Source organism: Asterias amurensis, chromosome 3 (genome assembly GCF_032118995.1).
Source record: "Asterias amurensis chromosome 3, ASM3211899v1".
NCBI classification, from domain to species: domain Eukaryota; kingdom Metazoa; phylum Echinodermata; class Asteroidea; order Forcipulatida; family Asteriidae; genus Asterias; species Asterias amurensis.
The window spans coordinates 1300615-1314738 of record NC_092650.1 but is presented as its reverse complement, the minus strand read 5'-3'; the positions used below and the strand labels follow the sequence as shown (position 1 = coordinate 1314738).

The 14124-nt window shown below is 39.2% G+C and overlaps 1 protein-coding gene across 1 annotated transcript; it reads left to right on the top strand.

Annotated features, from left to right (window-relative positions):
- The first annotated feature begins 45 nt into the window (after positions 1-45).
- LOC139935163 (mitochondrial inner membrane m-AAA protease component paraplegin-like) lies at positions 46-13590 on the top strand. The gene is made up of 16 exons (XM_071929633.1): positions 46-490; positions 1015-1117; positions 1770-1850; positions 2249-2400; positions 3055-3171; positions 4630-4740; positions 5597-5735; positions 6343-6491; positions 6637-6875; positions 7591-7720; positions 8427-8589; positions 9164-9474; positions 10267-10339; positions 11031-11191; positions 11406-11483; positions 11806-13590. Exons 1-16 carry the CDS (start codon positions 176-178, stop codon positions 12010-12012), a joined length of 2529 nt encoding a protein of 842 aa, XP_071785734.1. The 5' UTR covers positions 46-175; the 3' UTR covers positions 12013-13590.
- Positions 13591-14124: the final 534 nt, after the last annotated feature.

The window sequence follows — 14124 nt, the reverse complement described above, 5'->3', positions numbered from 1 at the left end:
ATGATTGAGAAGTCAGGGAACATACTGTTTCACTACAATCAAAGATGGCGCTGTCCATAAACGGCGTAATGTGATGTAAACATCGTTGTTGTCTATCGTCTGATTTCCATGGGAGATCGTTCGTTTCAACTGTTGAAATTTCTTGATCACACAGAAAACGTTGATTTGAGTCACCATGTATAGATGTCTTTCTCGATCCAGCCTTCAATTTGGCAAAAAGTATCACTTTTATAATCATCGGTGTTACGAAACTGCACAAACAAATGGTAGACGCAAAACAAGCCGTTTATCTTGCAGTTGCACTACCACCAGTCAAATCAGATCTTCAACAGGGACGAATAATTTATATGCAACCTGTCCGCAGAATATACATTTAAACCTGAGAGACCATCCTTGCCATTCAAGACCCTTTTCAACTTCAAGAAGTTCCTTTGATGTTTCGAAGTGGATAGCGGCAGCGTCCAAACGAATTACAAACATTCAAGATTCAGTGAGTAATAATTGTTTTTTTTCTGGAGTTTTGGCGAGTCGTTTGTAAATTATCCTACTTATTGTCTTAGCCAGTTTGGAAAACATCTTACCACAAGGAATATCTCATTTGAATAAATTAGAAACTATTTAAATTTTATTTCATATTAACGAATGAAAAAGTGGTGGCAAGATAACGGAAACCTTTCCGCCAGTAGTGTATTGATGTTTCTCTAGTAAGTCTTGAGTCTTGAGTGCGGTGGTAGACAAGCAACTGATGCCTGTGATGTCAAATGAATAACAAACATTGAGGAATCAATATGGAAAGGTTTGCGGTAACTCCATGTAATGACCATCTCTAAAACTAATGAGTTGGGGTGGTTCTGAAAATAACCGTTGGTTTCAACTCGGCGTTTCGATCAGTATGCTCTGATCGTCTTCTGGAGAATTGAGGAATCAGTTAGTCGCAAATAAACAAATAGAACTACCTGTAATTTGTGACAACTTATGTGTAATTTTCTTATTTGCGACTTTGTTAAATTACAGATTTCAACAAAATATTTTAAGCGGGAATATTTTGCATTAACCAGAATTCTTGAGCGATCTGGTCTTAACAGCATACCAGCTCTTCAACGTCTGCAAGGATTAGGTCAGTATAGACGATCTCTCTTTTACAATTGAACCATTGTATTTTTTTCTCTCTCTTCTGTGTAATTAAACAATACATCCTAAAGTGTCCATCAAACTCTGCATGAAAAGGTTATAAATAATTTGTTCTTGTCTTTCACAGTTTAGGCTGTATCAGCAGATATAAGCCTCTAATTCCCTAGTTTGTACCTTAGTGCCCATTCAGAATATGTTCCTATAGACTCTGACTTAAAGATTTTCCAAAAAGAAAATGGTCGGCAGAGATGAAAGTCTAGACTTGTCTTAGACTGACAATCTTCAGAGTTTGAAACTGTTTGAAAACAAATCATTGTGCTAATACATGATGGCCTGTATGACATTGCTTGGAACTTTTAGGAGCTACCTTTGTTGCCGAGGTCTTAAGATTAAATTAATTTATCAGACCTGGAACTTCACAGAGGTGGTCTTGAAGACTTGACCTTGCTCCCCTTCAAAAGTTTACCTTTTAGATTTCAAGATTTTCCAAAGGAAGTGCCCTTTTGAAAATGAAAATGGCCTTGCCCTCACAACATGAAATTCCAGAGCTGTTTATGGATGACTTTGTTATGTTGTTCAAAATGTGCCACCTTTATTCCATTGTGTTTTTGATCGATATTTTTATTTTGTTTCATCAGGGAACATCAACTTGTTCAGCTCTTCACGACCCACCAATCAGCAACGAAACCAAAATGAAAATGGAAAGGAAGAAGAAGAAGGTATGGGAAGACTGATGATTGATGATTGAATGTGTTTCTATTAATGAGTAAAGGGCCTTTTCAGACAAGGCAATGTTTAAGGCAACTTGGCGGCAACCAACTGCACTCAAGGAATACCTCCATATTACGCTCTTCTGGCTGTATTTACTATCCCCAGGAAACTAATGAGAAAACTGACATGTGACAGAATTGTTTAACTGGAGATTGCCTGGAATTGGTTGCCTGCAATTTGCTTTGTGTGACATTAAAGACAGTAAAGTTTACATTTAAATTTGAAAAAAGATTATATTTGTATTGCATTTCATCATCTTCCTGTACAGATTCATTTATTGAATATAATTTTTTTTTTTTTTTTAATGAGAAATATATTTATTGGATTTCATCATCTTCCTGTACAGATTCGGCCAAGCGAGGGGGTGAGGGTGATAATATCAGGATGCTTTTGGTCCTCATGCTGATCCTGACTCTGCTCAATTTCTTGTCCAAGGGAGACGAGGCACAGAGTGTGTCTTGGCAGACGTTTGTCAATGAGATGCTGATGAAGGGGGAGGTAATGTCAGATTGATCAGATCATTGATCAGATCATTGATCGATCAATAAATGATTTATCAAATCATTGATCGATCAATAGATGATTGATCAAATCATTGATCGATCGTTAGATAATTGATCAATAACATGTTGATCAAATCATTGTCTGATAAATAAATTATTGATCAAATCATAGATTGGTCAATTAATGATTGTCCAAATCATTGATTGATCAATAAATTGATCAATGTATGAATTTATCCATTCAGTTGATTATTTATCCTTTCAATAATTGATGATCAGTTTGTTTATTCAACATAATAAACTGTTGAGTTTATTTTCAAAAAGTGGTTCCTAGCAGGCCTGGAATGACACTGAGGCTATGACCTCTGCTGCTCTAAGAAGTTCAGAAGTTTCCCATAGACTTAAAGATTTTCCTAAGTAAATGGCCTTGGCCACTCAGAGATGAACGTCTAGACTTGTCTTGGACTGACAATCTTCAGAGTTCAAAAATTTTCAACAAATGATTGTGCTCAAGTGAATAATGCAAGTAGGTGGGTTAGAAATAGCATGAAAGTTCTGCATGAAGCCTCTGCCTCTGTTGCCATGGTTAAGGCTCTCAGCCCCGCTGTTTGTTTCAGAATGTTCTCTTTCTTGAATGGTCTTGTTTTAGGTCAAGTACGTGTCTTTGACGTATTACGACTCGGATGGCAGTGGTCAGAGTTCCAATCCAGAATCTGATGTTGTTCATGTCTATGTTCACGATGGAGCCATCATTATGGGTAGAGAGGTAAGACACAATTTCAATCTCAAAATTCAGTCTCGCCTATTTTAAAATACATTATTTTTTTGAATCCACCAATAAGCCATTTGCAAGTCAGATTCAAAGTCTTGTACAATGACTTGCTTAGTCACAAGGTAACCCTTACTTTTGGTTTTCTCAGACTATAGAAACAGTTGCTTTGTCAAATGGTTCGGGGGAAGCTTGTGTATATGTTGGGCGCGATCGATCAATCTGCGCGATCAACCGATCGCGCTGCGCTATCGACCGATCGCGCTGCGCTATTGAAATATCTATTGGTCGCGCAGCAATCGGTCGATCGCGCAGCAATCGGTCGATCGCGCATCAATCGGTCGATCGCGCAACAATGGGTCGATCGCACAACATTCGGCAACGAACATGCGCGATCAACCGATCGTGCGGGAATGGCTCGGCGCGATCGGCCGATTGTGCAGGAATGATTTTGCGCGATCGGCCGATTGTGCAGGAATGGTTATGAGTGATCGCCGATTGTGCAGGATTTGTTTGGCGCGATCGGCTGATGCTCAGGGGCCGAATTCACAAAGATGTAACATTGATTGTAACTGCAAATCAATCGTAGTGTGACGTCACTATATAAATCACTATGGTGATACTGAAAATTTGTCCTGCTATGAATTTTATTGCTTTGAGAAATCGCCCTAAGGAATAGTTTACCTGCACGATCGGTCGAACGCGCGAAACCATTCCTGCACGATCGGTCGATCGCGCAAACCCATTCCTGCACGGATCGCGCAAAACTTTTCTTGCACGATCGGTTGATCGCGCAAAACTTTTCCTGCACTATCGGTCGATCGCGCAAACCCATTCCTGCACGATCGGTAGATCGCGCAAAGCCTTTCCTGCGCGATCCGCTGATAACGGGAAAAAATACTCGTAGCGCAATCGATCAATCGCGCAAAGATGTCATTGCGCGATCGACCGATTGTTGCGCGATCGACCGATTGTTGCGCGATCGACCGATTGCTGCGCGACCAATTGATCTTTATTTGATCGTTCAATAGCGCAGCGCGATCGGTTGATCGCGCAGATTGACCGATTGCGCCCAACATATATATCAACCTCCAGATAAGCAAACCTTGGTACTCTTGTGCCATACACATTCATTCAGAATTGTGAATGGGTGTTCACCAACTCTTTCGTAGCTACGCAAAAGCTTGCCCCGAACCATGTGACATTACAATTGTCTTTCTGATGAATTCAAATTTTCAAGTTGTAAGTTATGATCAAGCATGTCATTGTACAAGATTCAAATCTAACACGCAAAAAGCTTATTACAGGAAAAAATAGGCGCTAATGTAAAACAGAAAACAGTATTTTTAATCGATGCTTGTATTTTTTTTACAACTGTTTTTTTTTTGCAACAGTGACATGTGCATTCTTGTACTTTAATTTGTTTAAACTCAAAGATCTTGTTTTTTTGTTAAGGTTGGACGCGGTCAGCCCAATCATTTCCGTATGCGAGTTGGAAACATCAATAAGTTTGAAACCAAGTTGAGGAGAATTGAGGATAGCCTGGGTATAGCCATCCATGATAGGGTAAGGCATCATCAAGTTTAATTAAAGCTAGTTTTATTGTAGTGCATTTTACAGTATGCGCTTGGGGAGAGCGGGGAAAGTTGAGCCAAGGGGTAAGTTGATCCACCCCCTATTGCTTGCCCGTAACTTTAGACAGCTCGGTTTTGCTGCCCTCTAGTGATAGCTACCAACATAACTTTCGTTTTGTTCTATGTCATGAATGAATAAAGACAAAGATAAACATGCTGTGACAAAAAGTTTAATTTTAGTGTAAACAAGTGAATCTCGTGGAACCAGATATATGAATGGGTCAATAACAATCCTTTAATCTTTCCCAGTTCCCTGGAGATTATACCACCCAGAAGCTTTTTCAAGCACAATGTCATCCTCTACCCATTGTGGAATATGAATATTCAAGACTATTGTGTTGTGATTGTTAGTATTAAAGACACTGGACACTTTTGGTAATTGTCAAAGACCAGTCTTCTCACTTGGTGTATCTCAACATATGCACAAAATAACAAACCTGTGAAAAATTGAATTCAATTGATAATAATTGAAGACAAAACACCCTTGTCACACGAAGTTGTGTGCTTTCAGATGCTTGATTTTGGGACCTCAAAATCTAATTCTGAGCGGAGGTCTCGAAATCAAATTCAAATATTTAAGTGGAAAATTACTTCTTTCTCAAACTACGTTTCTTCAGAGGGAGCCTTTCCTCACAATGATTTTTTATTATCAACAGCTCTCCATTGCTTGTTGCCAAGTATGTTTTTATGCTAACGATTATTTTGAGAAATTACCAATAGTGTCCAGTGCCTTGAACACAGCAATAGACCTTAACTTGTTGGTTTTTCCTGGCCATTTGACATTTCAGATCCAGGTGAAGTATAAGCACATTACCAGCGATGGTCTGTCGAGTATCATGGGTACTGTGCTAGTCATGGCGGTCTTGTTCTACATCATACGCTCTGCAATGAAGGGCGGTGGTGGGATGAACACCTTCAGTCAGATGAGTAAGTAGTAATCCAAGAAGAACAAATGTAAAGAGCTCTCACTAGATTGGGGTAAAGTCCTTGACACATTCCAAGGGATTTTAACAGGAAACTTTGGAGGCAACCTACTGCTTTGCATTCAAAAGGAACATTTTGGAGCAAGTTCGAGTGTGCACAATGGTTAACTACAGGTTGACCATTTTGACTCGAACCCAGGCTGGTCGACCATTGGTTGACTACTGTGGCCGACCATTTGGAACCAGCCTCGAGCCCATGGTTTCTTCACTGGTCCCAACAGCATGTTCCATTCTAACATGTGTTAAGCGCAGAGTGGAACCAGTGACCTAATGTCCAGTACTTTCCCAACTTCTGGAAAAAAATCCACAGGCAAATTGAGTGTGATTCAAACCAATGACCTTTGCATTGCTAGAGCAGATGTCTTACCACTAGACCACCATGATAGCCCGGTGGCTAGAGGCAGTTCAAATCCTATTATCGGATGCCGCAAAAAAAATTATTTTCCGTTATTGTCTGGATCTGGATGCCTATACATTTCTTTGTGTAGTTTTGCCCTAATTCTTTTGGAATTTTTGTACCAACCGCATTTATTGACTTTTTCCGTTCACAGCTAAGGCAAAGTTTACTCTCGTTGAAGAAGGTGGGTCAAAGGGCGTGACCTTTAGAGATGTCGCTGGCCTCAAGGAAGCAAAGGTGGAGGTCATGGAGTTTGTAGACTACCTCAAGAGACCTGGGAAGTATCAGGCACTCGGAGCACAGGTGAGGGCTTTTCTCAGGATCCTCATCATTCCCAAAAGTGTCGCCTTCTGTAACAGATCTATCCTTACATCATTGGGTGAAAGATTATTTACTTATTATTATTTCTATATATTGAACTGTCTGTTGTCATCTTCTTGGTTCCAAGGTCCCCAAAGGAGCCCTTCTTCTTGGGCCTCCAGGCTGCGGTAAAACCCTCCTAGCTAAGGCTGTAGCTACAGAGGCTAATGTTCCCTTCATGGCTATGGCAGGGTCAGAGTTTGTTGAGATGATCGGCGGACTGGGTGCGGCCAGAGTCAGGAACCTCTTTAAGGAAGCGAGGAAACGATCGCCATGTATCGTCTACATTGATGAACTGGATGCTATCGGTAGAAAGAGGTCAGATAAGTAAGTACTTCTAATAAGAGTTATACTTAACATTTATATCGCACTTAATACTAACTTTTTAAGCGCTACAGTATTTATCCTGTGAGGTATGTGAAGCTATGTTTTGAAGTTGTGACCTATTCCTTAACATAGCACCATGTATACTGCAGTTACAGGTTGAATGGCTTCTGACTGGCACCCACGAACAAAGATATATTGACAAAATAGGGAGACTGCCAACATTTGCTCAGTTGGTAGAGCGTAGGCATGTTAATCCGGAGGACGCAGGTTCAAGTTTTGCTCTAGTAAATTTGTCTCTGTTCAATCCAAAATTAGAAAAAAATATATTAATTGCATCACAGCTCTGTAACGCCTCGCATGTATATTCATTTTGGTTTTTACCCTTACATGTGTGTTAGCACTGTATACTCGGTACTTACCTGAGTTCTGTGAAAAAAAAATCGCAGGCATATTACTCGGGTGGGATTCGAACCCACGACCTTCTAGAGCAGTGTCAAACCAACTAGACCACCGAGATTGCCCGGTGGCTAGAGGCAGTTCAAATCCTATGTTTTAGCAGCGGTACTGCAAACAATTTAATAGATGTTAAATTTTCATCGAGGATAAAGAATATTCATTTTGGTTTTAACCTATATACACTGATGTGTGTTATACAGTACTTACCTGAGTTCTGTGGAAAAAATATGACATCTAAGTGTTAATCTTTTGCTTCCAGTGCTTCAGTTGGAAGTTCAGGAGAAGAAGAACAGACTCTAAACCAACTACTGGTTGAGATGGATGGAATGGGAACTCAGAAAGGTGTCATCATGTTGGCTTCTACTAATAGAGCTGACATTCTGGATAGAGTAAGTGGCAAGGATCAAAGGAATCCTCTTACATTTAATAGTCGTTAGTTTTGCATCGGGGATTAAGAATATAATTTGTTTTTTTCCTAACACCCATGTGTATGAAGCACTGTACTAAATACATTTCCCCATTTATACCAAATTGGCGACCGTCGTCGTCAAGCCTGTTTCGCTCAACTGCAGGAGGAAAACCTCTTCACCAATTCTCCATCTCATTCTATCTCAAATGGAAGTGCCCTTTGTAAATTGAAAATGGCCCCGCCTTTCAAAGGTGAAATTCCAGGCATTGACATTTTTATTAATTGTTTTTATGCAAGTTGGCCCCATGCTAAAAGCCACTCTAGGTAAGGGCCTACAAGAAGAAACTGATAAACATGAAAATAACTCTAGAGAGCTGGAGGCAGGAATTGATATTTCTCTTGAAACAGTCCCTTGCTTTCTAACAATTAAAATATTTACCATGGTTAAACTCTCTCCCATCCCAGGCTCTCCCTAGGCCCGGGAGATTTGACCGCAACATCACTGATTACTAGTGTATTTATTGCATAACGCATGCCATGCCTATGTTTAAACACTTCTAGCAGTGCTTAAATCACACTTTTAAACACCCTCATGTGATGTGCTCTCCAACAATAGGAATAGTGGAACTGTCTGGGGTATTTATGAATAACAATTAAAATAGTTACCAAATTCCCTCTCATCCCAGGCTCTCCTTAGGCCCGGGAGATTTGACCGCCACATCATGATTGATTCCCCAACCCTGATAGAGAGGAAGGAGATATTTGAGGTGCACCTCAAGAAGCTAACACTGGAGCTGAAACCCGAGGCATACTCTACAAGACTCGCTCAGCTAACACCAGGCATGAGTGGTAAGGAAAAGTAACAAGCTAACATTCATGTTGTTTAAGAGTGTGACGTCATACATGTATGCAAGGGTCAATAGCCAGGGCCCAATGAAGCTGTTAAAGGGTCTGGGTACATTTTGTAGGACACAGAACACAATGTCCACAGATTTACATTAAACTCGCACCGTTTGAAGATAAAGATTCTAGAAAGCTTCCTTTAAAATATTACTTGCTGAGGTGCTTTATTTTTTGAGAGTTAGTAAAAACAAGTCACAAAAATAATTTTTGTCTCAGTGAGAAGAAATTTATTTTAGACATTGTTTTACTCATTTCTCATTTGAAGGTAAGCTTTCTACTATTATTATCTTTAAACGTTGTAAGTTTAATGTAAATCTGTGGACATTGTGTTTTGTGCTACAAAAAGTACCCAAATCCTTTAAGCAGGTGGAGAACAAGGTAAAGTTAATGGTGTTTTCATAACGAACATAATTCTGCTAAGCAAGATTCTTTTGTGCTGAGCAAATGTTTGAGTTTGCAGGATTGATGTCATTGTGCACAGTTTTAAGACAAGTTCTCCCTTATTCTTGTTGTATCACAGGTGCAGATATAGCAAATGTCTGCAACGAAGCAGCTCTTCACGCAGCGCGTGAAAGCAAGAAGGTAGTTGGTGCTGCGGACTTTGAGAGCGCTATCGAGCGTGTCATCGCAGGTGCCACAAAGGTCAACCGGGTCATGTCTGAAGAGGAGCGTCGGGTCGTTGCTTTCCATGAATCAGGTCACGCTCTGACGGGTTGGTTGCTTGAACACACCGATGCTTTGATGAAGGTTTCCATCTTACCCCGTGCCAGCGCAGCCTTAGGATTTGCTCAGTATCTACCTTCGGACCAGAAACTCTACTCAACTGAACAGGTAGTTCAATTGTTATCCCTAGCCAACCTCAAATCCATAATAGATGTGCTCCGTACCCAGTCTTAAATATTTTTTTATAGGGTTAAATCATTTTTCTTCTTTCTTTAAAGTGCTGCTTCAGAAAATTTGAAGATTACCGCACTGTGGCTGGGCGCACGCGTGAAACCATGGGACCGTAAGCCAATCAGGTGCAAAAATATGCATGGAGCAAGTAAAAACTGGCCAGCAAGATTACTAACTAGGTGAGACCCTCAGTGCATTCTTGAATGCATCTAGAAAGGGTGAGAGTGCGGGGCCGTCTTCAAGCAGTTCCAGTCCCTAATTGTGCGAGGAAAGAATGATGATACATAGACCTGATTGATATTCTGACCACTTTTTTATGTTTCATCTGTTGTGTGGCGTATTTTTTTAACAGCCCACCTGTAGACAATTAACTAGCCAAGTTCACGTAAGGACTATCATAGGCTAAAGTTTGGCTAAGTTAGCCTGATCTACTCAAGGATAGTTGGACTACGCTAGTTGACTATTTGGAACCAGCCTACTGGGCATGGTCACATGGCAGGTTATCAATAGCTGTATTAGTAGCACAGTGCAGAGTGGACTAGCTATAAGATAATGATAACGCACGTTAAGTAGCCGGTCGCGTTGACGTGACGTGGCCAGAGTCATTCGAACTACAACTTCTGTACGCATGCCACTAGTTAACTATTGGTCCTTGTGCGAACATGGCCACTGCAGTGGGATCTCATTAGAATTTGCTCATGATAAGGTGATTGTTTCCTCTTTCTACAGCTCTTTGATCGTATGTGTATGGCCCTAGGAGGAAGGGCAGCTGAGGCGCTCATATTCAACAAAATCACCACAGGTAGGAATGAGCTTCCAGCTACTGTTGATAAACCTACCATATACTCACTAAGATCTGAAATTTTAAAAAGTTAGACTTTTGTTTTTCCTTTTAAAGGCAGTGGACACTATTGGTAATTGCTCAAAATAATTATTAGCACGAAACCTTACTTGGTGACGAGTAATGGGGAGAGGTGATGGTAAAAAACATTGTGAGAAACGGCTCCCTCTGAAGTGACATAGTTTTCGAGAAAGAAGTAATTTTCCACGAATTTCATTTCGAAACCTCAAGTTTAGAATTTGAAGTCTCAAAATCAACCATCTAAACGCACACAACTTCGTGTGGCAAGGGTGTTTTTTCTTTCATTATTATCTCGCAACTTCGACGACCAATTGAGCTCAAATTTTCACAGGTTTGTTATTTCATGCATATGTTGAGATACACCAAGTCAGGAGACTGGTTTTGACAATTACCAATAGTGTCCACTGTCTTTAATTATGTGCAATCCTTAAGTCCAAATTTCATTTTCTCCTCATTTTGTTTTTGTTGTATGGTTGTAAAGTATTGTATGTTTTTCAACATTTTCATTCTGAGCTGATTTTCTACCAAGTAAAAATAAAAGAATAAATATATAAAATAAAAAAGTCCCAGCCATATCCGACGTGACTTCATTGAGGCATGGCCTATAACACTCATTGATTCGTCTCCACAGGTGCTCAAGACGACCTTAACAAGGTGACCAAGATGGCGTACTCCCAGATCCAGTCTTACGGAATGAATGAGAGAGTCGGTCAGGTGTCATTCGCTGAAGGCAAATCAAGTGAACTTGGGAAGAGACCTTACAGTCAAAGACTACAGAGTGTGATTGATGAGGTAGGTTTAGAGAGTCATTTCTCGAAATAAATTACAGTTAACAGCTGCTGTGCTTCTCACAAAGTAAGCAGCCTCTCACATAGTAGGTTTTTGTGGTCATTCATTTACCAGTATTTACCAATCTATGACCTTACCAGGATGCCGCCTTTGGATTTTGGATGGGCACACTTGTCAAAATTCTCAATTAACCTGTGGTGCTTTTTGTTTGTTGTAGGAAGCGCGTCAACTTGTAACGAAGGCTTACAGAACGACAGAGAAACTGTTACGGGACAACTCGGACAAACTGAAAAAGGTAAGTTGTTGTCTTGCAAGGTTTGTAAATCGTGGCATGGCATGGACTTCAAACAGTTTTCATTTCAGTCTTACATTGCCAAGTTTATTTTGTGGTAGGATGGAACCCAACAAATCTTGCGCTAGTTGTATAATTTGAGCTATAATCAACTATAGTTCTTGCGCGAACTTGGCCTTAATTAGCAAGAGCTGAGTGATACTTCTTCATTTGATGAATTTGTTTCTCATAAGTAAATTTATTGCAAGTTGTTGAAATATACAAGCAAGAATCCACTTCCCAGCCCTACCTCAAGTACTCAGTATATTGGTTTTTCCTGTTGCAGTTGTCTCATGAACTTCTCAAGACTGAAGTTCTGAATTATGTAGATGTGGAGGCCATCCTTGGCCCGCCTCCTTTCGGTGAAAAGAAACAACTAAATATTGATGAGTTTGATGTCTTCGCTGAGGAGGAGAACGGAGACGATGGAAACAACAATGGAGATGGTGCTTCAAGGAATAAGAAGAAGGAACAAGATAATGAATATTCGTAGTCATTTGCATAATTTATTCTTGTATAATCATATGTTATTAAGAAATGGAATAGGCTTTGAGAGTGATACTTAAAGAAAATCTTTTTGCTGAACAAAATTCATACAACCAACTGAATCTCAAAAGATGTTTTGAGTCTTTCTCAAAAGCTAAATCTCATCACACAACATTTTGTTTGTTCAAGTTGAAATCAATGAAACCACAGCTACATGTTTCTCTGACGGCATGCAATAGGAATAGAAATCATTAATGATTAACTTATTAATTTTCAATTTGATAAATGATGTGATATTAAGCCAGTGCAAAGTCCAATCATCCCGAGGAAATATTGAAATATGAAAAATTGATTTAAGAAATCTTTGAGTTTCAAGTATTCTTTACATGCTCACACATGTGTCTGGCATTTGTTGAACACTTTTTCTCTACAGTCTTATTGACTGATATGTCTGTGTGTAACTTGATTTTGTTTACTCATTTCATCATTTGGAGGCATTTTTTTTATGGCAAAGATGTACTGGTATATATACATATATGTCTAGTGAGACTGCGTTTTTTTTCCTCAAAAGTTGTGTGAAGCAAATTATGCTTCTTATATGAGTCCACAGAAAAACTAGCTCAGTGAATTTCCTCTGGGCTTTTGGTAATAATTTGAGCCAGTTTATGTTATAAATCAAGGACAGAGAAAACTACCTGGAAAAATGCCAGCGTTGCCTTAAAGGAACGTTACAGAATTGGTAAGAAAAAAAATTGTGAAGATCACAGATTTACATCAAACTTACACGGTCTAATGATGATGATATTAAAAACATTTCTTGAAATATTTCTGCCTGAACTGTCATATTTGGTAAGAAATAAACAATTTAACTTTGCGTTTGGAGTTTACCGCTCAGTGAGTGTTTTATTCCTCTTTTTTTGTCAGCATCAATGTCATGCAAAATGTGTAATCAGTTTTTCACTATTTTCTCGTGACCCAGATTGCAGATCGATCTCAAACTTTTACAGGTTTTGCAATTTATGTATATGGTGGATTACATAACTTTATATGCTTACACTGCCATCAACTGTTTTGTTAGCTAAACCAATTCTGTAATGTTCCTTTAATAGTAGGGCAGGCAGGTGATTGTGCCTTTGATGGTAAGCTTGTAGTTTGCCACACTGTCGGAGTACATGTATGTAATGAGATAAGATATTTCACCATAGGACCATTGCAGAAATATAAGTAAAATAACAAGCAATAGCAAAATTTGCTTTTTATTCTACCAAGGTTTCTGCAAAAGACAAATCTTCAAGTGCCTATCAGCTGAATATATTTCTTATGTTACATCCTGTGTGCCATATTTAATTTTCTCAACATTAATCCCATTATCTGCACCACTGTCACATCGTCTTGTTCCCTGTTTGTAGGTTATATCATTTAAATAACTCCTGTTATACCAAAAAGGGTCCTGACCATTTCCCTTCTGGCCTCAGTCTGAGTACATTGATTTTAAATGCACAAGTTCAAAATGGCTGCCTAGCACAGAGCTCAATTTGTTCATCAAATTTAATAAAAATATGTTTTGTAAATATTGTAAGTACAATAAAAAGAGTTTGAAAAGAAAATGTTTTGTTTTGTTTTCTCAGTTTTGTGTGGTATTTTAATTTTAATGAAAGCTTTCACAATTTGTATGTCGGGAAGACGCCTTATAAATTTTCCCAAAATTTTGATGGCAAGTTATTTTGACAATTCCTATGTCATCTTGTTTCAAATTATTTCATTAAATAAGGTATCTGGAAATAGATAATAGTTGAAGCATGGAGGAAGGAAATAATACATTTGAAGCTTAGTGACATTTAATAATTTCAAAAAAATTATATGGTTTACCTGTTGGTTAAAATGCTTGTGGTATTCTAGAACTGCTTGCATATAAATTATGATAATGATATACATGTATTCTAAAAGAAGGTATGCTCGAACAAGAAGTTGTGTCCCCCCCCCCAGCTAAACTCCAGTTTGGAGCGGCTGGATTGACGCCTACGCATTGGTGCCCATATAAGGGTTACGAACTTATGCAAATTAGTTCAGGAGGACTACTTCCGGGTCAACTTGCTTGGATTGCTTGACCTCTGTCAAC